The 27,817-nt window shown below is 37.0% G+C and overlaps 4 protein-coding genes across 10 annotated transcripts; 3 read left to right on the top strand and 1 right to left on the bottom strand.

Moving 5' to 3' along the window:
- Positions 1–537: 537 nt before the first annotated feature.
- LOC144198553 (Fc receptor-like protein 5) lies at positions 538–5,153 on the bottom strand. 6 transcript variants are annotated; one of them, XM_077719623.1, is made up of 10 exons: positions 5,068–5,153; positions 3,349–3,627; positions 2,978–3,274; positions 2,266–2,538; positions 1,837–2,169; positions 1,664–1,717; positions 1,467–1,565; positions 1,368–1,392; positions 816–898; positions 538–567 (listed from the first exon to the last, which is right to left on the bottom strand). In XM_077719623.1, exons 1-9 carry the CDS (start codon positions 5,114–5,116, stop codon positions 817–819), a joined length of 1,491 nt encoding a protein of 496 aa, XP_077575749.1. In that variant the 5' UTR covers positions 5,117–5,153; the 3' UTR covers positions 538–567; position 816. The 6 variants fall into 6 exon arrangements, with proteins under 6 accessions (XP_077575749.1, XP_077575747.1, XP_077575745.1 ...); XM_077719621.1 differs by having other exon boundaries at positions 542–567; positions 816–922; XM_077719619.1 differs by lacking the exon at positions 538–567 and having other exon boundaries at positions 586–930.
- On the top strand, positions 5,125–16,084 carry tmc6b (transmembrane channel-like 6b). The gene is made up of 21 exons (XM_077719625.1): positions 5,125–5,221; positions 6,838–6,987; positions 8,063–8,193; positions 8,316–8,483; positions 8,719–8,889; positions 9,270–9,378; positions 9,467–9,551; positions 9,786–10,043; positions 10,202–10,416; positions 10,533–10,677; positions 11,418–11,573; positions 12,287–12,465; positions 12,750–12,840; positions 12,938–13,035; positions 13,345–13,440; positions 13,531–13,606; positions 13,983–14,116; positions 14,849–15,025; positions 15,151–15,229; positions 15,328–15,414; positions 15,541–16,084. Exons 2-21 carry the CDS (start codon positions 6,932–6,934, stop codon positions 15,553–15,555), a joined length of 2,526 nt encoding a protein of 841 aa, XP_077575751.1. The 5' UTR covers positions 5,125–5,221; positions 6,838–6,931; the 3' UTR covers positions 15,556–16,084.
- A 578-nt stretch (positions 16,085–16,662) lies between these two features.
- Positions 16,663–23,239, top strand: aspscr1 (ASPSCR1 tether for SLC2A4, UBX domain containing). Of its 2 annotated transcripts, XM_077719836.1 has the most exons (17): positions 16,663–16,781; positions 16,974–17,029; positions 17,545–17,659; positions 17,949–18,049; positions 18,275–18,332; positions 18,419–18,492; positions 18,593–19,109; positions 19,377–19,436; positions 19,518–19,657; positions 19,856–19,937; positions 20,020–20,086; positions 20,285–20,347; positions 20,495–20,547; positions 21,051–21,102; positions 21,196–21,265; positions 22,102–22,295; positions 22,943–23,239. In XM_077719836.1, the coding sequence occupies exons 1-17, from the start codon at positions 16,692–16,694 to the stop codon at positions 22,951–22,953; spliced, it is 1,803 nt and encodes a 600-aa protein (XP_077575962.1). In that variant the 5' UTR covers positions 16,663–16,691; the 3' UTR covers positions 22,954–23,239. The 2 variants fall into 2 exon arrangements, with proteins under 2 accessions (XP_077575962.1, XP_077575963.1); XM_077719837.1 differs by lacking the exon at positions 19,377–19,436.
- Positions 23,240–24,363: 1,124 nt separating this feature from the next.
- LOC144198452 (myeloid-associated differentiation marker-like protein 2) lies at positions 24,364–26,298 on the top strand. Its single transcript, XM_077719477.1, has 2 exons — positions 24,364–24,644; positions 25,386–26,298. Exons 1-2 carry the CDS (start codon positions 24,364–24,366, stop codon positions 26,041–26,043), a joined length of 939 nt encoding a protein of 312 aa, XP_077575603.1. The 3' UTR covers positions 26,044–26,298.
- Positions 26,299–27,817: the final 1,519 nt, after the last annotated feature.

Genomic DNA, 27,817 nt, shown 5'->3' with positions numbered 1-27,817 from the left:
CACTTACGACCTTCTCTGCTGCAGTAGATTGATCCTAAGAAGAAAAAGAACAGTTTAAATGTTTCCATTTGTAACTGCAATGCACATGAAATTATTCTCACCCAGAAGAATTTCCACAAGAAAGTATGGAAACATCCTTGTAGAATAAAGTGAGGAAAACATTGGTCAAATTTTGTATGAGCATACATTTTCAGAGACATGCACAAACACACACACACGTGCAAATAACTGATAAAATATACATGCTCCTTCCAAAGCCCACCCCTCGGTCACAGAATAGCACAGTATGAACTAATTCTTCATATTCCCACTTCAGAACTATCAATTAAAAAGTGTTCATTTGTATATTTGCTGGTTTGGAAAAACAAAAGCACATGGTATTTATTTACTTCACAATTTATTTGAAATTTCCAATGTACAGTAATGTTGCTAGTTTTTTTTTGTATTGCTAAAAGTTTGCTTCAGATTAAAGTGAGGAGGAAATACAATAACATCCCAAAAACAGCAAAAAAACAATTATAATAAGATTTTAAATGATGAACTCATACGTGGATGGATATCCATAATCTAGAACAATAAAAGGAAAATATGTCAAAATACTGGCTCAACTATTTTTATTGAAATTTGTGCAGTTTACATATTTAATAATGTTTTTTTTTGCTCCAGCCACAATCAATACATTTTACTTGACTTCTAAATACATTGACTTTTCTTGATGTTGTTGCTGCAAAATTCTAAGTTGCACACTATCATAACATTGTCAGACTCCCAAACAAAACATGACGTGTACAAGTTTTTTACATGAGTGTTCATACTTCAGTCTGTAAGGCAGTTATCACTCTGTTTGGCCTCCAATTGGATGATGGGTACAGAAACAGGTAGTCGATTAGGAATGGCGCTGAAAGGAAGAAACCTGAACAAACTATCATTCTTTTTAAATATACGTATTTATATATATTTATATATATATATATATATATATATATATATATATATATATATATATATATATATATATATATATATATATATATATATATATATATATATATATATATATATATATATATATATATATATATATATATATATATATATATATATATATATATATATATATATATATATATATATATATATATATATATATATATATATATATATATATATATATATATATATATATATATATATATATATATATATATATATATATATATATATATATATATATATATATATATATATATATATATATATATTTATATATATATATATATTTATATATATATATATAAATTTTTTCATAAAGTTATCCAAACCAATCCAATCCAATCTAATACATTTAGCAAAGTATTCTTACTTACTGTGGGGCTGAACTGAGGCGACGAGCTGTGTAAAATTTGTGAGAACATTAAAATTCATCTGCAATTTCAATGCCCTCTCATGTACATTTAGAAACTCACCTATTTTGTTGCCAATCATCATGTACACACAGTAGCTACTGATTGACAAAGAAATGAGGAGAAAGCAGCAGAAAATGATGGCGATGAACTCCGTAATTGCTTGCGTGGTAGAAAAAAAACAAAGAAAATAAAAATCATTGGGTTTCTACATACTGTAAAGCAGCATTTATAATGTTTAAATATAAGGAGCTTTTTACTTGTTGATGCTACTGATGATGCTTTTTCTTGGGAGTTGTTTTCAGTTATCCAGTCTGGTTAAAAAATGAAATGTATAATGATAAAACACATCCCCCGACTTGCTCCAATTGTGATCAACTTTAATTACAAGGAGCGGATATTCAACTCTGCACTGTTGTCTTAATCCTTTCACCTTTGTCTTGGATAAGGACAGATCCACTTTCCAGCCAGGTCGTGGACTCTTCGTATCTGTCCCTGACTCTGCATCGGTAATAGCCTGACTCCTCCTGCTTTAGCTTGGCCAGAATGAGAATACGTCTCCAGTCTGTCAAAGTGTACTGATGCCAGATATTGTGACTTTGGAGGCTCATTTGTGTCTCAGCAAGAACGGTGGAGTCATTATGGAGCCAAGAAAATAAAGGAAAAGACCCATGACTGACATGACATGTCAGTCTGACTGCAGCCAGTTTGGCATCCGAGCTGTACAGATATTCAACTTCAACGTTTACGTCGCCTCCAACTGGAACTGGACAAGGCGAGAATAATGGTAACCATTATTGTATTGTTGATTAAAACACACTGACTCATAAGAAAGAGGTCCCAGGAGACAATTAGCTCATACCCACTTCCAGTGTCAGAGGTTCACTCATCAATTGTTGCACTTCACTTTTCACACAACATCGGACCACACCCATGTCTAGCCCGGGAACCACATTGACCCTGAACCAAGCACTGACGGAATCTGAAGCTAGAACGGAAGCCATCACCTTATCCTCCATTAAAAGAAAGAATTCTACGGGAGGGGTTCCTCTAGATGACCAGCAGCTCACGTTACCATGGTAACTTGTTCCCTCTTTGAAGATGGAAAGAGAAATCTCTGGTTTTGAAAGATGGACTAAAAATGAAGAAAAACAAGATGATTAATAGAAAAAAAGTGTTAGACAGGTGACATACTGATGGTTTACGGTGACACAGTGACACAGCTTCAAAGTGGCTCATGGGGGATGGAAAATGAAACCCTTTCTTATCAAGAATTTATTAGAACCATCTCATCTAATCTCATTTTCTGAACCGCTTTATCTTCACTTGGGTTGCGGTGGGTACTGGAGCCTATCCCAGCTGAATCTGGGCCAGGGATGGGGGACACCCACAACCATGCATACTCATACCAGGACCTAGGTAGGTTCATTTATTTATTTTGTGTACCATTTCTATTTTGACTGACAGGCTTGGCCATTATGTCCAAAATATTTGGAGGTCTGGTAACAATTATCTGACATTAGAAAAGGTGCTCGTACTCGAACAGTAAAGCTGAGAGAACCATTGATCAATACCTTTGACTACCACCTTGACATCTGAGCTGGTGAAAAATCTTTTGACATCCCGCACTCTGGACCATGCCATACATGTATAATATCCGCCATGATCTGGAGTGGCTCTTTCTATGACAAGCTTATTCTCTGTAAAATGCAGCTGCTGAGAGGTAGGAGAGTTCATTTTCTTCCTGTTGAAAAACCAAGTGTAGGAGAGATGGGATCCCATTGCAACATCGCAACTCAAAACCAATCGCGACCCCTCGTAAAGGATTGCGGGGGAAGGGTCTGAGTTTATCCTGGTATTCCACGGTAAAACTGAAAACGAGGTTAAATGCAAATAATGAATGTGGACATCAATTTGAATAAGCAACTTTTATCATGATACTTACTGACTACACTTAATTTAATGCTGTTGCTCACTTGTGTGATTCCTTTGGTCTTTGTCACACAATGGTACAACCCTTCTGATTGCGCCGTGACCTTCTGAGGGAATAATGCAGGCTGTTTCTCATGGTGATGTTCCATCATGCCAATCAGTAGACCGTCCCTCCTGAGTTCGTATGTGACCGGCAGAGAGGAATCGGGCGCCATACATTCAAAAACTACTTGTGAATTAACATATGCCATGTCAGGCCCATTCAGGACTGGGTGAGGATCCATTGAACCGCCTGAGGAAAACCCACATATACACTTTAACTCATTGCTGATGTGAAACTTTAGTAAAAGTAGTATGTTTTTTTTCTAAATTACTTCTTTTTTGTTTTTTTTAAATTATATTTATCCCAGAGAAGTGGAAAAAAAGTTAACCACTAACTGTTAACAGTATTTTCACATACGTGATAGTTTTCTTTACTGAAGTTGAACTACATTTTTCAGGAACATTACCGCAACAGAATTTAGCAAAATAATTAAAAACATAGTTTATTTCAACTTTTAAATTTGTTTGTCTTACTCACCCAGAAGTGGCAATAAAAAAATGGCGTATAGATTCCTCATAACACTTTTGCTTCAAATTTATCTCTACACTTTTTTTTTGTGAGTGTCTCCTAGGGTGTCTTCTACTTCTATTACACATACATATGTGAGAAAAAGATAACAACTCAAGCGTCATCTTTGGTTTTACGGCCGGTTTTAATGAGAAGTAGACTTAGACTGTTTAAATTTGGCTGACAAAGACATGCACAAGTGAAAGGACGTGGTTCTAATCAACCCAATATGTGAAAAGAATTTCAAACAATTATTACAGTATATCTAGCGTGGCCATGTCTGATCTACATTAACCGCGATATTGGAGGGACTACTGCATATAATTTTTTTCTGTCAGTAATTAATTATTTGAGTACTGACCTACGAATTTCCATGATGACACTGAGGAGTAAGACAACAAGAATTCCACTAAGGTACAGCAGCGGAGTATTCAAACAGGCATCAACATCGAACTAACAAAAAGCCCACTTTTTTCCTTTGTACTAGTCACTAATACTAACAATTAGTGCAAAGAATGAGTAAATTATCAAAATGTTTGTTAAAAGAATTTTCTTTTTACATTATGAACAATATATTATGAACAAGAGAATAACATAAGATAAATAAATGTCAATTCATGTTGTCTGCACGTACTAAAACACTGCGCCCCTTAGCGGATAATACAAGAACTACAAATTTTAAAGAAAATTCATTTTTCTATATATACAATGCAGCTTTCTTCCCCGGGCCGTACCAAACCACCAGACGGGCCCGATCCGGCCCGCGTGCCGTATGTTTGACACCCCCAATTATTCTAAATAGCATTTAGACTCTAAATGCTATTTAGAATAATTGCTAGTTAACTTCTGATTCTTTGCAACTTTGGAAAACATTAGACTCTAATAAACATTAGACTCTAATGTTTGCCAAAGTTGCTCTAGTCTAGTCTAATGATTAGAGCAACTGGTACGAGTCAGGCGCAACCACTGCGAGAAATGCCGAGGGGTGGGAGACTTAACTTTACTTACTAATCAATCAAAGTATACAGTATAACATCGGCAAACAGATATATAAGTATTTTCTAGAGTAAAATGGCGAGGAACAACTTGCTAAACTATAGAGTGTAATATAAAATGGCTCACCTTTTGTTAGGTATTTTGCATTTTGACCCACGTCATTTAACAGACCCATTTGAACAATGGTTTCCTCGATCCTTGTCGTAGTGAGTGCGGATTGTTTTGACTAGTCGCAGTCACTCGCTGAGACTCAGCAAGTTTTATAAAAGTTTCAAAACTGGTGAGTCAATATGGTACCCTTCTTTAATTGTACATCATACAATCAATCAAATATTCAGAAGAATGACAATCAGATATTTGATGTCATTACGTCGAAATGTTTACCTACATTTTAAAATGAAATATGTGACGAAGTACCTGAACGGATGGGGGAACGAATGACATTCCAAATTGACAGCATCTTGTTAACTTAGCCATTGCTTATTGTTATTAGTTTGTTATTGTTCTCTTGTCACTCATAAAAGCCAGGCTGAAAAAATGCAGACGCCTGAAACAAAATCATATCGGATGAATGGGCGTGTGTCTTCTGGTGAACAATAGACAGATCGGCTTTGTTTGAGGAAAAATTTCAAGTGTAATAGTGCATTCCCACGTTTGTAGAAGGTTCAGATAAAGTTAAGACTGACCCCATAAGTTAAGCCCCTTGGGTCTAGTGGAAGGGAGAATGGAAAATAATTAAATGCATGCTCGTATTTGTTGCAGCATTGCAAACTTGCTACTTATTCTGACCTCATTGCTCTCTAAATAAATCCATATGTTTTGTTAAGATAAAGATTTTTGCATTTTTTTATTTCATATATTTAGGGTGGCTGTGGTTGCTCTTCTTTCAGTGCCAATGGCGGCATGACGTCCAATCCATTATGACTGGGAAGGCCTGGGGTTGGCGCTGATCATTTGCCGTTTTGCGCCAGTCAATAAATGGATGCCAGTGAATTGGAAGTGTACCGTATTTACTCGCATGTAAGCCGTATATGTCAGACAAAAAATGACTGAATTGAGGGTATGGCTTACATGTCCATAAAAAGACGTCATGCACGAAACTGCAAGGTGACTAAGACGAAACGCCATAATACCATAACCCCATGATGCCATAACGCCATGACGCCATAACGCCATAACGCCATGACGCCATAACGCCATGACGCCATAATAGCATGACGCCACAACCCAAGACAATGCAGCCGATCTGGTCAGTTATTTCAGAAAAGTGAAAAGATAAACAGATTAATTTTGACGTCAGTTTCAATTTACAGAGATTGGGTTATTATTAAGACTGCTGGCAATTTTACATCCCATTCAGTAAGTTAAGCACTTCTCTGCTAAGACAGATGTGAGTAACACCACTCCTTTTTCCTGTTGTGATTAAATCAGCTTCCACGCCACTTTTGAAGTCGATTCTAAACTTCAGTTGTCCAGACTGCAGTATTTGTTTAGGCAGCAGAAGTGCAGCTTCCACCCCCATGAGGCTTTGTTTCGTGGCTGGTGTCCCCACAGTATTGTAGTGTTCCGGTTCCGTCCGTGAGAAAAATGGAAACTTTATAATAGTGTTTTTTTACTACAAGGGTTTTCCAAGTAATCAGATTAATTTAGTACACGCATGTATTGATGTAATACATTTTAGGATAAATCGTGTTAATAAGACACATACTTAAACAAATTCTCAATGATTATAAACTTAATGGACCTCAAGGTCTCGTGTCTGTATGCTGCTGAATCAGTTTACTGGGCAAGTTCCAACTTGTCTGTCCAGATTCCAAAGTAGTGTGCTGTGTTTTCTTCCTTTACCTGTGGCTCTTTCAAGATCCTCCTCTTTTCTGTCTCCGCCCCTCTACGCAGGTAAGGAGAGTGCACCATGGCGGGACTGGAGTACATTTATGCGGCAGTACGGGTGTGAATCTTGTAGTAGAGTGCATATCAACGGAAGAGAAAAATGTCTCGGAATGTTAACTTTGACCTGGGCCACCCTCCCATGGAAGCCACACTGGAGTAAGTGATAAAATTCATTGTTGTTGTTTTACAATAAATTTGAGTGTTGTGATCTTTATTTAGGACTTCTTTTTTGATCACTTGTTTTTGCCCAACCATAGTCAATGGGCAGTGATCAAGAAGCACACGTGATTGGACCATTTTGTTCTTTGACATCACTCGTGTTCTTGTTTGAATGATTCCTTTTTAAAAACAAAATCAAAACTGAAATTACAATCATACATGCAGTTAACATCACCCAGCAGTATTTTTGTACACAATTTTAACTTTTGATAAAGGTAGCCAACACAATAACAGAAAAGTAAGAAATAATGTATGATATATATATATATATATATATATATATATATATATATATATATATATATATATATATATATATATATATATATATATATATATATATATATATATATATATATATATATATATATATATATATATATATATATATATATATATATATATATATATATATATATATATATATATATATATATATATATATATATATATATATATATATATATATATATATATATATATATATATATATATATATATATATATATATATATATATATATATATATATATATTTTTTTTTTTTTTTAATTAAATAATATAAAAGGACTTCAAATGTTTTCCTAATGTAGATCCTGAGGATGTATTCACTTGACACAACTTAAGGCTGTTCCATAATTGACAGGTCTTGTTAAATGTATGGTAAATGAACATTAAATATGAATAAATAAATAATTGGCTTGCTCAAAGTATTGAGATTTATACTGTCTGTAAATGTGACCTAATAGCACACATATATTTATACACATACATCACATATGTTTTTGTTTTCGGGAAGATAGTTGTAAATTTTCACTTAAAGTAGTGTACGTTAATACAATGCCAAATTGTTCTTGGCGGATCAACGGTTATTCTTCTGTAGTTATCTTATTTTCCAAGGCTTCAAGTTCTATTTGTTGAGTTTGCTTTGAAACCTTACTTCATGCAGTTGTGTGTTTCTTAGCCTAAAGTTCATGTCTTTGGTATGTGCCTTTATCCTTGTCACTTGTCAGGAGCCCTGCAGATGAGGAAGGTGTTCATGACTCATTCCACCAGCTACTAGCAGAGCAGTTTCAAACTGGAGACCTGGGTGAAGCCTTCGAGCTGCAACAATTACAGAGAGAACTGGATGAGGAGGGCCAAGGTACATGAAGATTCCTATGGAGCTATTCTTTGGTTGGATCCATGGTGGATTCTACCACATATATTCTGAATACAGTTACACTTTTATGGTTTAACTTTATTTATTTTTTTAAAAATCCGTAGATTCTGTGTCCCACCTGTCTAGCCCTGGACTAGGGCGTGGTGATCAGAGAAATCACAGAAGACATATGGCAAATCAGGACGCTGAAAGAGAGACGGACCCTTTCCTTGGAGAACGTTGGTCTGCCGCCACAATGAAGATCCTGTCTTCCATGCCCAGTCGCACCATTGGTTGGTCTATCCCAATCTCTCCTGAAAATCATTGCACATTGACATGAGCGGATCAACAACAACAAAAAAAGTCAAAATGTCTAGTCCACCTCCTGCTTTCCACACATGCAAATCCACAAGCAGTTTTATAGAATTCAGCTTTCATCTGTATAATTTGTTAAACCTTTAATGTTATTTGTGTGTAGGCTATGTGACTTGAATGCTGAAAGGTACTGACTTATGTTTGTTCTTCCAGGCCGGACCAGGGGAGCCATTATTTCTCAATATTACAACAGAACCATGCGACTTCGGAGGCGCAAACAGAGCAGACCCTCCATACGCGACTTCTCACACTCAGCTAGACCAAGCATAAGAGGTTACGGCATGGCGACAGATGGCACAGATGCAGATAGCACAGATGAAGAGGGTAAGGCAAAAAAAGTACTGCTGCTAAAGCAGGCACATCTTTAAGAGATTGGTTAGAGCGTTGGCCTCACAGTGGAGGAGCTAGGTACAAATACAGGTCGGTCCACGTGTGTGGAGTTTGCATGTTCTACACTGGTTTCCTCCAAACTCTTGTGAAAGACTCATCACAAATTATTGTAAACGCTTAATTTTTCTTATTCCTGCCAAAATTGGCACAACTTGTTATTGAGTTAAATGGGACAATTACTTTTTTACAGAGTCAAATCAGACAAGGTTCCCTAATTTGTGTGTAGTCATACCCTTTTTTATTTAAATGGATATTGATGGCTGTCTTTTATGCATGTTTGTTTAGTCTTCTATTTACAAAAACATGTGTTGCAGTAAATAAAAGGGAACACTTGGTGAACAACTTGCAGAACCTGTCAGTAAGCGACAGAATCAAGATGCTCCGGGCTATGCCTCTCAGTGTAGCAGAAAAGAGTAAACTAAGGTCTAGTGAATGTAGTTTTATGATATATATTTATCAATGACCTTACCTTTACACTGATTATTGTGCTTGTCTACCTGTTTATATGCAGAAGTTTAACTTTGAAAAAGGAGAGACGCATTATGTCTGGCAATCAGATTCCCTGCTGCAGTCGACTCAAATATTATGTCATCATTGTGAGTTGTACCATCATCTCCATGTCACCTATCACCTGTTTTAATCGACCTCAAGATCCCTCCTAAGCGTATTTTTTTCTAATTTTAATAAGAAACATTTTCATACATTTGGCACGTGGATAGCATTTTATGTATGATGTTTATATCATTACATGACAAGTTACTTATATATATAAATAGAGGATAAAATGGTGTTAACCAAATAGGTTGTTTACCCCAACTTTCTGCTCTTAGGCTGCCAGACAGACTTGGTACTCTTGGCTGTCATTTGTGCACTCCCTCCAGCTGTGGCAAGTGGCACTCAAGCGAGTGAGCGGGCGTTTTGGCAGCGGGGTCTTGTCGTACTTCCTGTTTCTCAAGATGCTGCTCTTCTTCAACATCTTCCTCTTTCTCGTGACTACTGCATTTATAGTATTTCCTCGGGCAGTGCACCCTCCAGCTCTGCCTCATGGCAGACGCTCCTTCACTGGGCTGGAGCTTATGACTGGAGCGGTAAGATGTATTCCCATTCTCTTTTTACAACAGAATTCAAAGTGTGCTTCCCAACTACTGCACAGTTACAATTTAGCCTAGCCTATTTTTTTTACCCTGTCAAGGAACTATCACATCTACTTAAAAAACTAACAACTGTCTATCTAATCACATTCCAGGGATGTTTCTCGGACACAGTGATGTACTATGGATACTACTGTAACTACACACTACATTTAAGCTGCAGGAATGAAAGTGGAGAATCCTATACATCAGTGTCCAATGGAACTAATATAGACTGCATATTGAAGCGTATGCCTTACAAGATGCCACTTGCTTATTTATTGACCATAAGCACATCATTCTTCGTCACGTGTATAATCCTTGTGTACAGGTAAGCCTTTTTAGTAAAGAATGGTGCCCTGTAAATTATTAAAACATGACATTCTTTTAACCGCAAGATATATTTTACATATATGTTTTCTGATGTGTGCATATTTCTCCCACCAGCATGTCAAAGTCATTTGGTCGAAGCTTTCGGATTGATAAATCTTATAGCATCCTGGCCATTAAAGCTTTCTGTTCCTGGGACTTTAAGGTCATCAAGAAATCTTCTGTTAAACTCATGTCTGAGAATATCTGCATCCAGCTCAAGGTACAAGGGAAAAATAACTTGCATATACTTTAACTGCTTACCACCATGTACAGTGCAATTGGCCTCACTGATTATACTGGAAACACATTTTTGGTCAAAATGGCTATAACAACAGTTAGAACAGTAAAATATTCTGATAAGAAATCTAAAATAAATATGGTTATTTCTCTATTATATCCAGTTTTCCAACTATACGATTAAATAAAAAAAAGAAGAAAAATACAGTTCTTCACTTAGTGGTGCTTGTTTGAAATAAGTAAATATTGGCACTCAATGAAATATGAAAGACCGTCATGACTGTAAGGTTTATATCACCCTGTTTTCAAATTGTATGAAGCCGTAGTAAATCATAGAAAATGACTAATCTGTGGAGAAAAAGATGACGTGCTATATTATTCCTGCAATTCTTTAGTGAGCATGCCAAGTTTAAATCTTAACAACATAAAAATTGAACTCAACATATTCTTTCCCCTATAATTATTCCCTTGTATGTTGTACTAAACCCATTTAACAAAGAATCAGAACTTCAACATAGCATTTTCTAACAGTTTTGCTCAAGCAACATTTATCTCTTCAAATTGAAATGTGATGAGTACATATTACCACAGTTGTTATTAAACTACAAAAATTCTATATTATATCAAAAGGCATTAAGATTCTATTCCTTCAGTCACAAATTGCATTACAGATGAATATGAAAGCAATTTTGATGTGACTGTCTCTTAATTCCCAATTCTTAGGAGCTGCTAGCAGAGGTGAACCAGAAAAGTTCCAAAAACACACTACGGCAAAAGCTGTGGAGGGTGGCGGTCCACTTCTTCTCGTGGACTGTCTGTGTAGCCAGCACCACCTCCTGTGTGCTTGCCATCTACTACTTCTCTGAATACATGCACCGGGTATGGCTCTAAAGTAGCTTTCTAACGCTAGTACCTCTCTTTCTTTTACTCAAAGTACAGTGAAGCATTTCGGTCCATAATCAGAAATATATTTCCACCACTTTTGTCTAATTGTTGTAATGATGTGGGTGATATATTAGTGTCATTGTACAGTGGTATCTCGAGATATGAGCTTAATGCGTTCCGGGACTGAGCTCGTATGTCGATTTTTTTCGTAACTCAAACAAACGATTGCCATAGAAATGAACCAAAAACCAAATTAATTTGTTCCAACCCTCTGAAAAAACACCAAAAATAGGCTATTGGATTGGAAAAACATTTTTATTTGTTCTAATTCGCCATCTATTAACAAAGAAGCAAATAACTAGTGGTTTTATTGTACTAAAATGTGTTTAATAGTTCTAAAATTAGACGGATTTCGTGGAAGGAACGCTCCACCCAGTGCGTAGAGAGATGATACGAGGGAGTTGCGAACAGAGAGACATTACACATGGGAGTTGCGACCAGAAAGACAGTGCCCATGATGTTCTTATGAGCAGCATCTCGCGTCCACTGTCTGCTCGTATATCAAAATTTGTCTTGTATCTCAAGATAAATATTTGCTCCAAACTTTACTCGTATCTCAAATTGCTCGTAAGTCGAGGTAGCACTCATGTGAAAAGTGAATGTTATGAATGAAAAAGCAATGGTCTTGCTCTCCCTGTTTCTTTAAGAACCTTCAGCAAAGCTCTCGTAGTGTATCCAAGGACCCTTTACTCTACGAGGCTAGCCTTCTGGCTCTCCCTGTGGTGGTGTCCTGTATAAACCTCCTGCTGCCAATAATGTTCAACCTGGCTGCATGGATGGAGGACTACGAGTCACCTTCTGTGCGCACATATGTTGCCATTGGAAGGTACGAAAAAAGTGTTTGCAAGTAGTACACAAATACATTAGACCATTGGTCTCCAAACTGTTCTACAAAGGGCCGCAGGGGGTGCAGGATTTCATTCCTACCAACCAAGACTAGATCTTGTCACCAAACTGATCTGTGTAACGTTTAATTATTTGATTGAGCTGTTGGTCCTGGATCGGATGGGATGAAAACCAGGACCCACAACGGCTCTCGAAGACCGCTTTGGGGATCCCTGGATTAGACTGATGACATGGAAACAGAGTTATAATTTTATTGTTTTCTAGAAACTTGATTTTAAAAGTGAGTGTGCTTGGAGTACTCTGCTATCATTGGCTGGGTCGAGTGGCTGCTGATCCAAGCAGTATTGGCCTGAAGGTAACAGCTCATTGCAACAATAACAAATCCGTCATTTGTGTAGTCTTTTTTTTATTTTTATGTGTGTTATTTGCTCTTTTGAAAATATCATCCACAGTGCTGGGAGAGTTTTGTTGGGCAAGAACTTTATCGCTTCCTGTTAATGGATTTTATCTTTACGTTACTAAACAGCTTATTTGGAGAGTTTCTTTGGAGGTTGGTCATCAGCAATTATACCATTTTGTTATCTTTTGATTGCTCTTTTTGGTTTGGTCTGAAAAAAAACCTGAAAGACTTGAATGGTTAATGACAGAGATGGTTCAATTATATAGTATGAATGTTTGGAGTATTTTGAGTTTTAATAAAATATATATATATATAATTTAACTCATTTAAATGAAACATGGAACAGTATATATTAACCTGAGCCTTTGTTTAATTTAAAAGGGTGAAAAATATGACATCAAGTGTATATATATCATATCTGTCATCATTTCACCTACTTGAATTTTCTATATTTCCCAGGTTGTTTTCAGAAAAGGTGCTGAAAAAGAATAGGAAACCAGTGTTTGATATTGCCAAAAATGTCCTTGACCTCATCTATGGCCAAACGCTAGCCTGGTATGAACTACTCTGCCTCAAATGTACACTTTGTTTAACCACATGGAGGATCGACTAATTGATTGTTATGGCAAACATGGTATTGTGCAGGCTGGGCGTTCTCTTCACTCCCTTGTTGCCCGCAGTGCAGATACTGAAACTCCTGCTACTCTTTTACATAAAGAAGGTACATTTAATTAACTCATTGGTCATTGACAGGGATGGATGTCCATTTCATTTTGACTGTGAAGGCTGACAGCAAATGCTCCCATATTTATTTTCATAGAAAATAAGAAAAATATGTTTTTTAAATGGAATAAAAATTATAAATACTCTAGAAATAACAATAACACATTTCTTTTTCAAATGTAAGAAAAGAAATAAACCCCTGTTAGAAAGGTTTTAATACATAAATGAACTAAAAAAATTGGATAACATTTCTTTGAAAACGTCTCATGGTACGATCATGGTTCAGCACGGCGATAGACATCCAATCTGAATGTGACTATTACTCTAGTTTACTAATGATTGCATCTTTTCTATATGCCTTTTCCTCTCTTTAGAGCAGCGTGATGATGAATTGTCAGGCCCCAAGTAGGCCATACAGAGTTAGCCAAATGACCACAACCTTCATCACTCTCCTCTGCTTCCCCTCCTTCCTCGGAGCCTCGGTTTGTGTCACCTACACCATGTGGAGGTATTCGCACGTTATGTATTATCAGAGTTGCCAACCTCTGTTGACCCCATTTAAGGAGTAGCATTGTCCTATTTTCGGAGTATTTTCAGAGTGAATATGCGATTCATGCAAAATCAATATGAAATGTAAAAAAAAGATAAATAAGTGCAGGACAATTTAAATCAAACTTATTTTCATGTTTTTTACATTAATTGAAATATGTGGTTTTGCAAACTATTGAAAAAGTACAGTATAATGAAAAGGAGTTTGTGATTGGGTCTTTCTTGCGTTTTACAGCCAGTAATTCCACTGAAGTCACACTTTTGCATGTTGTGCAATGTGCAAATGTCTGTCCTTTTGGAGACGATTGCCACGCTGAAGTCGCACAAGATGAAATATTCTTCAGAATTTGTAACTCCGATGATTCACAATGCACTCGTGTTACCGAATTCTTCCGGTTCACAGGGCAGTTGAATCAAGACGTCGGAAAGCGTACCGATGGTGTGAATTTTCAGGCTTTTAAATTGGCAATTTGATACTTTTCAGAAAAAATGTAAGTGAATTTTTTTTGGGGGGATTTCAGGAGTATAGGGAGGTAGTCCGGAGTCCCAGAGTTTGCGTTACATTTCCAGTGAAACTCCTGAAATTCCGGAGTAGTTGGCAGCCCTGTATTATTAACACGGAGGATGATCACTGTTAATCACTGGGTCCAAGAACCCTCATTCAGTTTGTCTGCATTGTCTTTCCTTCCAGCACCACACCATCCTCATCTTGTGGCCCCTTCCGTGAACTTAAAACAATGTTTCAGGCAGGAAAACGTTGGGTGGAAGAGATCGAAAAGGAAAATTCCAATTTATCAATGTTGGCAAGGGCTCACTTGTATCTGGTTGAAAATCCATTATTCCTGTTCCTGGGAGCAGGCATCTTTCTGTAAATACTCATTCATTATAATATTACTGTAATTTTATCCATATATTGCAAATAGATGTCATACAGTTTGGATGTTCTGTTGAGATTTGTTTTATCTGAAACATAATATCATTTATTTCCATCAGGATTGTCATCTATTTCCACAGTCAAGTGGTAGATGGCCAACGGAAGATCATCAGTTTACTGCAAGAGCAGATAGAAAATGTACTGTGTTTTATATATATACTGTAGACTTTGTAACACTATTTAATATTCCTGGTTATAATTATTTCCTTTATGTTCAATTATGTATCTGTGTTTAGGAGGGAGAAGACAAGAAATTTCTCATCACTCGCCTGCAGTCAATACATGAGCAGAAACAAACTTCTGCCCGAAGGCTCACAAGCCAGGTGAGTTAAATTTACACTACAGGTTTTAGTGGGTTTTTTTGTTTTTTGTTTTTAATATTTGGACAAATTAATTCCAAATTGTTTAGGTTTGCTGGTACTGCTAATTTCAAACATTTTTCATTACAGGATTCAGCATGCTGAAAAGTTCTTGAATGTTTTTAACTGGAAAAATCTATTAGAAAGAGGAGAGGCATCTCACTGTAATTGTAAATGAATAATGCATTTGTTAAACTGGATTAAGGAATATTTGATGAGAAAGGTTGGCCCTCTGGGGAGAAAGTAGAAAAATACCTTGATTTAGCGTTAGGAAGTTCAAGTAATGATTAGTGATCGATTAGGTAACTTTTTAAACTGAGCAAAATCAGTATGAGAAAAAAAATGTAGATGCACTTTCATGTAAACTGTGACTTGTTTTGTTATTTAATCTTTTGCATGAAATGTATACTTTAGTTTTTTACTTATAGTTTGAGTACAAACAATTGATGCTGGAATTTTTATATTGTGTATATCGTGTATGTTATTAGTCTTCTGTAATTCTTATTAAACATAATTTACATATTTTATGTACATTCTAGAAATTCATTGTAAGTTTTTTTACCACTTCCAAATTTGGGATATGAGGTTTCCCTAATTGTATGCAAAAATAAATTCATGATGAAAAAGGTTTAAACCCTGCAAAATTCTACAAAGGTATACAAAAAATGGAATATGGTATGTAATGGGAGAGGAAATATCCCCAAAACATGCAGGATAGGCTGGTTGAACACTCTAAATTGCTCCTAGTTTGTGCATGAAAATGTGTCTGTCTCCTTGTGCCCTGTGATTGACGGGCCACCTATCCAGGATGTCCCCCACCTGGTGCCCATAGTTATCTGGTATAGGCTGCAGCACCCCCCGCGCACCTTGTGAGTTTTTTCTGTGCAGAAAATGAATTACTAATGAATGTTACATCGACTACTACATGGTTGCATGTAGATTTTGGAAGCAAAGTAAATGAAAAAATATTGATCACTTTTTTAAAGATAATTTTATTTAAATTACGTGCCATCATAATTTTACAAAGTTTTCAAAGATCGATTTATTTTTATTAACAACTAGGTGTAGAAAATCTCCCTTCTAAGAGGACGATGGGGTATGGTTCACGTTTATCTACATTTCAGACAAAAACTTAAGTGTCGCTAAAAAAAAAAAAAAAATTAGGACAGAAAGCTCTGGCAATTTTGTTTTTATTTTCAATAAAGGTTTGTTTTAATAAACATTGTGACGTCACAAACACAATGGCAGCCAGCGGTACCTCCGTGACAGTCCTAACGCCAAATGGAAGAAGACAGACAGTTAAAGTTATGCCAAATACGCCGTTGTTACAGGTAATATAGGTTTAAACCACGAAACCTTCCATACATTATTCCTGTTTAATTCAGTTTGTTTCAGTGTTTGTATATTTTCCTCTCAGTTAGCCTCTCTGGCTAACTTTAGCTTCCCAGTGAGAATTTGTGTAATGTTTTGTTTTTGCTTGCGGTTTTTCGAATCAAGGGATTTTTTTTGTTTCTTTTGTGCAGGTACTGGAGGAGGTTTGCAAGAAGCACGGATATAACCCCGATAATCACGGTTTAAAGTAAGTCATTAATAAATGAAGACCTAAGAATTCGCCAACAAATCCTATTAAATAAATGTTTTGATATTGGTATGCAATTGAGAAATGTGAAACGTAAAAGGCAGTTCTTTCTTGAATAGCTTGCTCTTCCATTCAAGAGATCTTTCGATATTTAGCCAATGCTTTGTTTGATTTCAACCAATCTAATGTTCCCTTTCACAAGTTACAAGTGCCCATAAAGCACTTTTAGTCAATGGAGGGGTATGCTTTTGTATCATTGGACGGCACCTGATGGTGTAGTGGTTCACTAGCCTTACTTCAGTGTGTGCAAGCGTAGGGTTGATTCTCACCTCTTGGCGGTTTAAATGCTTGTCTATGTCTCTGCATACCCTACAACTGACTGTTGACCAGTCCAGGCTATTGTCTTCCTTTCACCCAAAGTTATCTGAGATAGGTTCTGGCAACCCGTGTGAGGACATGTGGTACAGATGAGGAATTAATGAATTACTTTGACACCAACTTGCCCTTTTTGACAGATTTCAGAGGACTGTTCTTGATCTGACAAAGCAGTGGAGGTTTGCCAACTTGCCCAACAATGCTAAGCTAGAAGTGGTGCCAAGTACACGGGCAGAGAACGTATCTGCTAGTCAGGTAATTTACAAGACTTGCTCGGCTTTCCAAAAGGTCACAGCATGCTTCGCATATTTACTTTTTGCTATTGTTCCTATTATAAATGTCATTAAGTAGTTACATTTATTAATGGTTTATAGATCATAAAAGGCAACCTGAGAAGAAAACTTTAAATATGCATTCCATGGCTTTTGTATTGTTGGAGGATTTATTTCTTGCCGGTTCAGTCAGAAAACAAGAGTTTTATTAGAACTATGTTTTTTTTTTACTAGTCAAAGTAATCAAATATGTGTGCTTGCCTCTATCTCAGGTGCGGATTGCATTACAGATGGAGGATGGCTCTCGTCTCCAGGGTTCTTTTTCTTGTGAGCAGAGTCTTTGGGAGCTGGTGACACATTTTCCACAGATCAAGTGTGTGTTGGGATTTTTTTTTAAACGTGTCTTCTCGGCCTTTGAAAGCTTAAATATGAAATGTCATTCTGTTTGCTACTCTGAATCTAATCAGAAAACATTTTACTGGTTCGTCCAATTCCGCTTGAAGTATCATCTCCAAGTATATGTTGCTTTACATTATTGTCTCATGAAAATCAGGCACTTCAATTAACCCTCTCTCAATTAATATCATTTTCCCCTCAGCGTATCGGAGCTATCTAATTCTGGGTCCACGCCTGTGTGTGTTTACATGAGAGATGAGGTACAAAATATTCATTCACCTTTCAAGAAGACAAAAAATTTTTGTCCGTATGACCCAATACTTTTATTCTATGTGTTTGTATTTAGGTGTGTGGTGAAGAGGCCCTCAAGAAGGCAACGTTAAAGTCTTTGGGGCTCACTGGAGGAAGTGCCATTGTCAGGTTATTTAACTGTTGACTTTTACTTCTAATTGCAGATTCCCCACCATCAAATGGATGTCAGTCATTTAATTATGTTGAATTTATATGTTGCTTTTGACAGATTTTTACTGAAAAGGCATAAAGCACCAGGAGAAGATCGCAAAGACACAACTTTTCCGTTAACCCCTGATGTCAATGAAAATCCCCAAAGCTCAACCTTGAAGCCTGATCTTAATCTTTCACATTCTGAAACCTCAGTATCCCACCTGACTTCTAAAAACTCTAAACCCACTCAACCAATTAATACCCTACCTGCATTCACTCCTTTGTCTTCCCCTAATAAATCCCCCGTACAGAAGAAAGCTCTTAAAAAATCCCAGGAGAAAATGGAACCACATGTTCCTTCTGAGGTGCTAATGCCAGAGGCCCGTGTTGAAGAAGCAGGGCCATCAGGGCTAAACTCTCAAACATCATCATCATCTACTGACCCTATCGTGCCATTCATTCCTTTTTCTGGAGGCGGTCAGCGCCTCGGTGGTCCAGGAGGAAGCGCACACTCTTCAACATTGTCGTCTTTATCGACTGCCGCAGAATCCCCCAAAGCCAAGAAAGCTAAGCCTTCCAGTAGTTCTGCCAAGGTATTTCAAAATAGACATTCTATCTATTTTATTAATTATTGGAGCTCATTATGTTCACAACAGTCCCAGGGGTGCTGGAGCATACCCCAGCCAACAACTCCATCAGCCTACATATGCATGTTTTGGGGATGTGGGAGGAAACTGGAGAAAACCCACGCAGGCACGGGAAGACTTGCAAACTCCTCCAAATCTCGCTTAGTCATTTTTTTCCGCATATTCTTATTTTACCATAACGTTATCAATTTTTATTCTGAAATTCTTCTGCAGCATCACGACACTGCCAAAATGTCAGATGAGATTAAGGACGGAGCAGTACAATTTTCGGCGGTAAATACTTGTTATCTTTAGATCAAACTTGTTAGGAATATTTCATGTATTCGTCTTGGTTGTCACTTTATTTCGCTGCAGCCAATAGAGAGAGAGCCTCTCATCTACCACCTAGAGCGCATGTCCCAACGCTCTGCAGAGGAGGTGGACCTGCCCGATGAATTCTTTGAAGTCACCGTAGATGATGTTCGCAAGCGTTTTGCCCAGCTAAAGAGCGAGAGGTTAGTAGATGAAAATGCTAATGATAAAAAAGAATACCAACCTTAGAATATGTAAATTGTTATCTGGGATGTCCACAGCAAAATAGCCAAAAAAAGGTGTTTTTTTTAAAAAGGGGTATTTCTATGATGTCCAATGAACACACGTTAGTATCTTACTTTGACAGATTACTGATAAGAAAACAATCCAATATTTTTCAGAAAATTGTTGGAGGAGGCGCCGCTTATGACTCAAAATCTTCGAGAAACACAGATGAAGGAAAAGATGGACAGATACCCCAAAGTACTTAAATTACAACCGTTTTGACATGCATATGATATAACTATACTCTACCAACATATGCCCGCTGGTGCTTTTTCGCCAGGTTGTGCTGAGGATCCAGTTTCCAGATCAACATGTTCTACAGGGCTTCTTCAGACCGCTCGAGACCGGTTTGTTTGCGTCACTTTCCATCAGAGTTGTTCACGCTAGCTGGCAAAGTTGCAATCCACAACCTATTTGTGACATTTTTTCACCTTTTTCATGGGTGATGCCAGACCAGAAATGATAAGAACATTAATTGATAACTCTTCTTCAAGCAAAGTATGTATGTTCTAATTTTTTTATGTTTTTTTTTTATTTTCTTTTAGTCGGCGCTTTAACAAATTTTGTAAGGAGCCACTTGGAGAATCCACAGCTCAGGTTCTACCTCTGTAAGTTAGATACTCCCTTCACACTACCATTTCATTAATGAACAAGTTCAAATGAACTACGACCGTCCCACTGCAGCAATATTCACAAATTGGATTGGATTGAATAGCTTTATTCATCCCGGCAATTTGATTTCCATTTCTTTTTAGTTGTGACCCCTCCAAAAAAGATTCTTGATGATCCAGCTGCGACACTTTTCCAGGTAAGAAAAAAATGGAAAAAAAATCCATATGAAAAAATTGGATTCAAGCTGTCTGTAGTGGTAAAATGATTAGTAGAACAACAAAAGTGTACAACTGTCGCTATCAATTTCTCATTTCTACTTGAAATTGGACTTGAAGTTAGGTCATCATTTTATTTTCCTCCATTGTCTATACTACTTATCCTACCTATTACGCCAGCACATGTGTTATGGCCTACAGAGTGCAGTGTTGCTCTATTCTATTCCCATCAAATCATTAGATTTCAACTGTTGTTACCTTAGAAATGACATTTTTTTTGTTGCAAGCCACTTTTTTGCTAGTAAAAATACCCTATTCCTAGTAAAAATACCCTATTCATTAATAAATTTTCCATATGACTTATCCTTACATATATTAAATATTTAAAGAGATGCCAATTCTAATAGTTTGATGTATTGCAACATTTTGACCCATGTGCCTGTGGTAAAGATTAATTTGTTGTGTCTTATTCTGTTGCCGCCAGGCTGACCTGTTTCCTGGTGCTGTAGTGTACCTCGGCTCTGATCTAAAGACAGGTTTTTATCAATGTTATTTTTTCATTGTTAATTTGAAGTAAATCTTAATGTGTTGTTCTATTTTGTGCTACTTGTGTCTATGCATATCAAAAGAATTCTACTTAAAGAGGGAACTGCTTCAATCCTCCGTGTCAGCTTTGCAAGCAAATGAATCCATTGCCAGGTACGTTGATAAATCTGTTCAGTTATTCAGTGGCATCACAACATGGAAATGTCTTTGAGTTGGTATAAATTGGCTTTTTTTATCATAGGTTGAGACAGAAAAACAAGAATTTCTTTCACCAAATGTCTAACTCGGTTGCTCGTTTCTTATCACACACTGTGACACAACACAGTGAATTTTTTAACCTGCAACTTTCAAAATGTAAAGGGAGCCAGGACACGGCCACCATCCCATAATAGCTTTTTTTGCTGTATGTGCTGTATTTGCATGTACAGTGGTATCTCCACTTACAAAATTACAGTTGCTATATTACTATATACAAGACACTTTGATATGCAAATTACTGTTCCAAAATACGGAAACAAGATCCAAGTCACAAAATCACCCTAAACGTCAATAGATATCCTGAATCTGTTATTTTGCTTTTAAATTGTCACAGTAGTGTTTTTGGATTGTGGGAGGAAACCGAAGAACCCTTAGAAAACCCACACAGGCTGGGAGAACATGCAAACTCCACATGGGAGGACCAATCTGGATTCAAATCCAGGACCCCAGAACTGTGAGGCCGATGCGGTAACCAATCAGCCGCCGGCCCACCCTATATTGGATCATTAGTTTGCATATCAACAGATTTCATAGCCTAAAAAAAATCCATATGTAGAAGCATTTGTAAGTAGAGGTCTCTCTACTTTTCATTTGAATGGTCACAGTCATTTATACTCATCACCTTTCCTTTACATATACGAGGTTTAGATACAAACTAAAACTGAAATTAAGGAGAAACAATCTTTTGGTTTAGTAATCCGTGTCCCTTCTTTTGCTTTTACTCATCTCAGCTACATGATCCAGTCAAATAAACATTCCCCGAGCTCTTCAGCCCCTGATGAACTGCTGTCGCCTCCAAAGCCAAGTGCTGCTGACACTGGCCCATCTTCAATGCTTGATCATACTCCACCGTCGCCAACCACTCAGTCTGCTAAACCCAGCACATCTGACGTGGGCAAAGTGCCCAAGTGGCTCAAGCTTCCAGGTGAGGATGTGACAGGGGAGGCACGCCCTCATTGTTTACCATTCCTTTGAATTTTGCTGCTTGATCTCACTATGCTGATTAGATGTTCCACATGCTTGGCAGGACATAACTTATACAAGCAGCTGCTCATATACTTTATAGGCCGTCAACTCAAACTTCCTGTCTTTTCAATACCATAGCATATACCGTATATTTCTTTCATTATAGTAGTATACAGTAGTTGCCAGCTCTGGTAAAGGCATACCAAATAAGCAGGATAAATAAAATACTGCATGAGATATAAATCATTGTAAAGCTGATCTCTTAAAGATCATGCACATTATTTCAATGTTTAAAAACTAGTGCAATTGTAAATATCTAGAAAGAAATAACCTCAGTAGACATGAAATGAAGTCTTTTAATGCTGTTATGTCAAATATATGTATTTGAAGCAACCTTGCCCCATGTCAAAAGTAATTCTCTCCTGTACACTGTCACATTAACTGCTTGAGCAACTTAGACTGATATTTACATATGTATGAGTATCCCTAACATTACAATAGAAAATATGCTAATACTTTTTCCATGGTATTTTATATGTAGAGTACATGTATTTGACTAGAACTGTCAAGACATTTCTATTGATTGGTTGTCTCTGTTCCATGCAGGTAAGAAATAAGACGGCAGGGAGAAGTGCAAAGATGCAAGATGTCTTAAACAGACTGCCTTGCAAAACCAATCTTATGCACTTCAAACTCAACGTTGTGACAGCTACGCACGCACTTGAATTCAGCTTGGAAGATACCTGTCACTTTGAACTGTGTGAGGTATTGATTAGTGAAGTGAAGATTTGATAATGGTTGGGAAGATTGATGTGATCTTGTTTTGCGTGAAGATTGCTGGAAATGAATGTTTTATGCAACACATCTTAACAATAGTTCAATTAAAAATCCTGTTTAAAAACATTTTATTGTGATGAATATGGATTTTTGTTTGTGTGTATGTGTATATGTGAGTGTATATAATGTGTATGTATGTGTATATGTGAGTGTATATAATGTGTATGTATGTGTATATGTGAGTGTATATAATGTGTATGTATGTGTATATGTGTGTATATAATGTGTATGTGTATATAATGTGTATGTATATGTATATATGCATATATGTATTTATATATACACACACACACATATATACATGTGTACATATATACACACACATTATACACATATACATATATATAAATTTAGTCCAAGGTTAAATTACATTTATTTTTGAGTGTGTCTGCAATCGTGATCCAAGTTCATTTAAATTTGTTTATGGTATATTATGAGTTTATGCTCTTAGTCTCTTTTTACTCACATGAAAGTGCAAACTTTAAAATAGGGTATCTACTCAGTTGTATACTTACACACATTCTGAAATGATGACCAAGTACATTAATTAGTGATATTTGTAAAGGGTTCAGTCACCTATCATTTTCTAGCCACTCAATGTAACTTGTCCTTAGCTACACCCCTCACACATTAAGCAGTGACCCGTCCCAACCCTAAATAACTTCCATTTTGGTGCGACTGAGCCCCAGCATACCATTCACACAGCACATGCTCTTACAACACATCAAGTCTATGAGTAGTACTAGAGGGAAGATGAGGTTTAACATTTGAGACCTCTTATTCAGTACATTCACAGAAAGAAAGGTCACATTTTTCTCTTGACTAATGACTCTCTTTGGATTAAAATGAAAAACAAGCTATTATCACACAGATTTTTTTTTTCTGCAAATGAACAGCAAGCATTTGACGTGAAGAAAATTGGGATTTCAGCCAAAAGAAGAGTGGATTTCATTTTTTTTTCCTTCTAGACGCGCTAATCAAAAGTTGGAAAGTGTAGAAACCCTTTGTGGTGACAATGCTCTCTGGAAAATTGACCTTTTAAGAAGCAGAAACAAGGACGGTAAAGGTTATAAATGAAATTTAAAGTCAAGGTTTGCAGTCAGATGAGATTTTAAAGTGCAGCGCGGCCTCCCGATTTTTAAAGAACGTCATCACCAACTGGAATTTGGACTCAATTGGACTCCTCAGTGATGGATTCACCAACTTCACCATATCTGAACATGAAGGCTCTCTTCTCACCCTTGGGCGCTGCCCGTGTTTGCCAGTTGGCAATGGGCTGCACCATCATCGCCATGGTGATACACAGTGCGGGCTATAGTGGTTCACATGGCGTTTTCTGCATGGCCGTTTGGTGCTTCTGCTTCGCCATGTCGGTGGTGGTCTTCTTTTTTGATGCTGCTCGTCTCTATAGCTGCCTGCCCATATCCTGGGAGAACCTCACTGTCACATGTGCTGCTTTTGCTACGCTTGTGTAAGTCACCTCACTTTTCAAACATATTGTATGAAAAACAGTTTCACAACATTCCTACAGCCATAAAAAGTTTCATATTTCAAAAATTAAGTTTAATTGAATTAGGTATCTATCTAGTGATGAACTAAAAAGCCACATAGCATTAGATGTCTATTAATGTACAAAAAAATGACACGTATTTTTCGGATTATAAATCGCAGTCTTTTTCATAGTTTGGCCGGGGTTGCGATTTATACTCTGGTGCGACTCATGCGTGGAATTATTAACACATTATTTCATCATTTCATGTTATTTTTACACTAAACTGCAAGAGGGCGAGGATGACAATTCCATTGGATTTAGCAATTTGGAGTGAAACTGATAGTTTGGTAAACTAACACCCCTTCCCTAAATCGTTGCTCAGCCAATCGCCAACCATGCACACTCACCCATACCTAGGGGCAATTTAAGGTGTCCAATCAGTGTACCCTGCATGTTTTTGGAATGTGGGAGGAAACCGTAGTACCCGTAGAATACCCACATTGGCCTGGGAAGAGAACATGCAAACTCTACACAGGTGGATTGACCTGGATTCGAACCCAAGACCCTACAGTGATGTGAGGCCAATGCACAAACTACTCACTCGTCGATCAGCCTCAAAAATGCATGTTTAAATATTTAATATGTGGATTATTCAAAATGCAAAGAGTGGAGTATTAAATGCCCTCCAATTCTGTAATCTATATGTTTTGTTTTTTCCAGGTACGTGACAGCATCCGTGGTCTACCCCCTCTTCTTCGTGCGATCCGAGTGCCCCTACGCCGGCTGCGACGTCCGAAATTACCGCATCGCCGTCACCGTTTGCTCCATCCTGGGGACTCTGGCCTACGGGGCCGAAGTGGCGCTCTGTCGAGCCAGGCCAGGCCAAGCCGTGGTGGGCTATATGTCCACGGTCTCCGGCCTTCTCAAAGTGGTCCAATGGTTTGTGGCTTGCGTTATCTTTGGAGCCTTAGCCAATGGGAGCCAGTACTCCCTCTACGCTGCCACCGTCTATTGCGTGGTAGTTTATGCTTTCTGCTTTGCTCTGACCACACTGGTGGTCATCATGACGGTGTGTGGGCGCACTAAGTCGGTACGCTCCATGCCCTTTGATCGCTTCGTAGTGGTTTGTACCCTGCTAGAAGTGCTGCTCTACCTGAGCGCTTCAGTGGTTTGGCCCGTGTTCTGCTTCGATACCAAATACGGTTCACCATGGCGACCCTACTCTTGTCCTCAAGGGAAGTGTCCGTGGGACAGCAAAGTCGTAGTGGCCGTTTTCTCCTTTGTCAACTTTATGCTTTATGTGGCGGATCTCGTCTACTCCCAGAGGTTACGATTTGTCTCTCGCTCTCATCTGTCCAACACCATACGGCGGCCATGACTTTACTGCGGCAATGACCTGCCGAGAACTCATAAGTTGTAATATTTTCAGAGAAAAAATTGTAACTTACATTGAAATATGACAAAAAAAAAAAGTCCATATTGTAATGTTACAAGTTTAAAGTTGTTTTATTTCTTATTTTTAATGTAATGTGAAGGAAAAAGTCGCTTGGTTTCAGCAGCATCAACTTTTTGAATGTATGCTGAGAATGGAATGTAAGCAACACATCTGCCCCCTAACACACCCTGATATAACTGCAGTTTAATCCTTTGTCCCTCTTATGGGGTTAGTGCAACTAGACAGCCTCACTCAAGAGATCATTTGCTATTTTCTGTGACCTCCGCATTAAACTGGCCATTCCTTTGGTCCAAACCTCATTTTCCTTTTGTAGCTCAACCAAATACTACTGCATGCCAGTCTGGAATAGAATATGCTTTTGGAATCCATGGTATGGATGTTATTTGAAAAACTCACACCAGATGACAGAAGTTATGTTACTAAAAGTAGTAGACAGTTTTCTTCACTTTGGAAGCAGTTGGGAAATGACATAAAGACATAAAAATTGTGGGTTGTACTCTTGTCCTGTTTAAAATCGGGGTGATTTCAAGTTAGGGAAAATTTGATATTTCTCAAAATATCATAATTCTTTCTTTAATGGGTGATTAGTGATCAAGTACAGCATTATTATGATTAAGTATTTAAAACAACAAGTTTGTTCATTCATTTTTTCGTATCTGAAACCAAACGGTTAGTTATAAACTAACTAAACGAGGGTAGAGTTCATTTAAATTGATTGGTTATCTGGCCTTGACCTAAGTTTTAAGTTTTGAAGTATTTTGGATTCCATTCCAGAAGGTTTAAGTAAGCATACTTAATCCATTACAAAGTGAGCACTATTGATTTGTAAACGCACTAACACACATATATTAGTCATAATATTATATTATAAAGACTGTCAGAAAATAAATGAGGATTTTTGCAAAATCCTAACATTATTTTGGTTAAACATTTCCTGCCAAAGGTGTGCTGCTTCCAAAATTGTCTTTTTTTTTTAAATGGGAATGTTTCCTGTTAGAGGCAACTCTTGCATCACTTGAGCATGTGTCTTCACTAATAGAATTAAAAGATGGAGCATCAGTACAGCACAGAGAAACATCAGCCAATAAAATCTTAAACACTGGATAGAGCGCACTTATGGAAAAAAGAAATGACTTTTTGCTTCATTCTATATATGAAAGGGCATTCAATTTATATCATACCTGGTTAAAATGTGTCATGAATTGTTTCATTTAAAAAAAGGATCAACCATGATGAAAGTTTTCAAAAAGTCAAAATCATAGAAATCAATACAAGAAACTAAAATGTGAATATTTTATGTTTTACATGAACTATAATATGTATATATATATATGTATATTTTAAAAATATTCAATGTGATAAATTGAGCCACCGTGATTGTGATTTTTATTGTTGCATTTATTTTGTTGCTGTACATTTTCTGTGTTCTGCAAAACAGTAATCTAAAAAAATATATAAACTATATATACGTACATATATTTGTGTTATAGATATCAAATGAATTTCAATGGGAAGAATCCAATACAAAAAACAATCCGAGCATCCTAGCATTTCAACCAAAAAGATTTCATTCCATTTCCACAGCTAGCAGTGTGGTTAATTTAAAAAAAAAAAAAGCGTATATTCTTTTAAGATGGAAAGTCTGGTAACAGCTGTTTTTAGTAGTCCAATACTGGGGTGTGCTTTCTGCTTTATA

This window comes from Stigmatopora nigra, chromosome 6 (genome assembly GCF_051989575.1).
Source record: "Stigmatopora nigra isolate UIUO_SnigA chromosome 6, RoL_Snig_1.1, whole genome shotgun sequence".
Classification (NCBI taxonomy): domain Eukaryota; kingdom Metazoa; phylum Chordata; class Actinopteri; order Syngnathiformes; family Syngnathidae; genus Stigmatopora; species Stigmatopora nigra.
This window is presented reverse-complemented; position numbering and strand designations above follow the sequence as displayed.

What these genes read in the sequence shown, in the direction of transcription:
- LOC144198553 (XM_077719619.1), bottom strand. Translation starts at nt 5,116, where the DNA reads ATGGGTCTGTTAAATGACGTGGGTCAAAATGCAAAATACCTAACAAAA. An exon ending in TGCAAAATACCTAACAAAAG is followed by an intron (nt 3,628 to 5,067) that starts GTGAGCCATTTT and finishes GGTTTTCCTCAG; the next exon opens with GCGGTTCAATGGATCCTCAC. An exon ending in TGTCCTTATCCAAGACAAAG is followed by an intron (nt 1,718 to 1,836) that starts GTGAAAGGATTA and finishes TTTTTTAACCAG; the next exon opens with ACTGGATAACTGAAAACAAC.
- tmc6b (XM_077719625.1), top strand. Translation starts at nt 6,932, where the DNA reads ATGTCTCGGAATGTTAACTTTGACCTGGGCCACCCTCCCATGGAAGCC. An exon ending in AGATAGCACAGATGAAGAGG is followed by an intron (nt 8,890 to 9,269) that starts GTAAGGCAAAAA and finishes CATGTGTTGCAG; the next exon opens with TAAATAAAAGGGAACACTTG. An exon ending in CTGGGAGCAGGCATCTTTCT is followed by an intron (nt 15,026 to 15,150) that starts GTAAATACTCAT and finishes TATTTCCATCAG; the next exon opens with GATTGTCATCTATTTCCACA.
- aspscr1 (XM_077719836.1), top strand. Translation starts at nt 16,692, where the DNA reads ATGGCAGCCAGCGGTACCTCCGTGACAGTCCTAACGCCAAATGGAAGA. An exon ending in CTTCAGACCGCTCGAGACCG is followed by an intron (nt 20,087 to 20,284) that starts GTTTGTTTGCGT and finishes ATTTTCTTTTAG; the next exon opens with TCGGCGCTTTAACAAATTTT. An exon ending in GCAAATGAATCCATTGCCAG is followed by an intron (nt 21,266 to 22,101) that starts GTACGTTGATAA and finishes TACTCATCTCAG; the next exon opens with CTACATGATCCAGTCAAATA.
- LOC144198452 (XM_077719477.1), top strand. Translation starts at nt 24,364, where the DNA reads ATGGATTCACCAACTTCACCATATCTGAACATGAAGGCTCTCTTCTCA. An exon ending in GCTGCTTTTGCTACGCTTGT is followed by an intron (nt 24,645 to 25,385) that starts GTAAGTCACCTC and finishes TGTTTTTTCCAG; the next exon opens with GTACGTGACAGCATCCGTGG.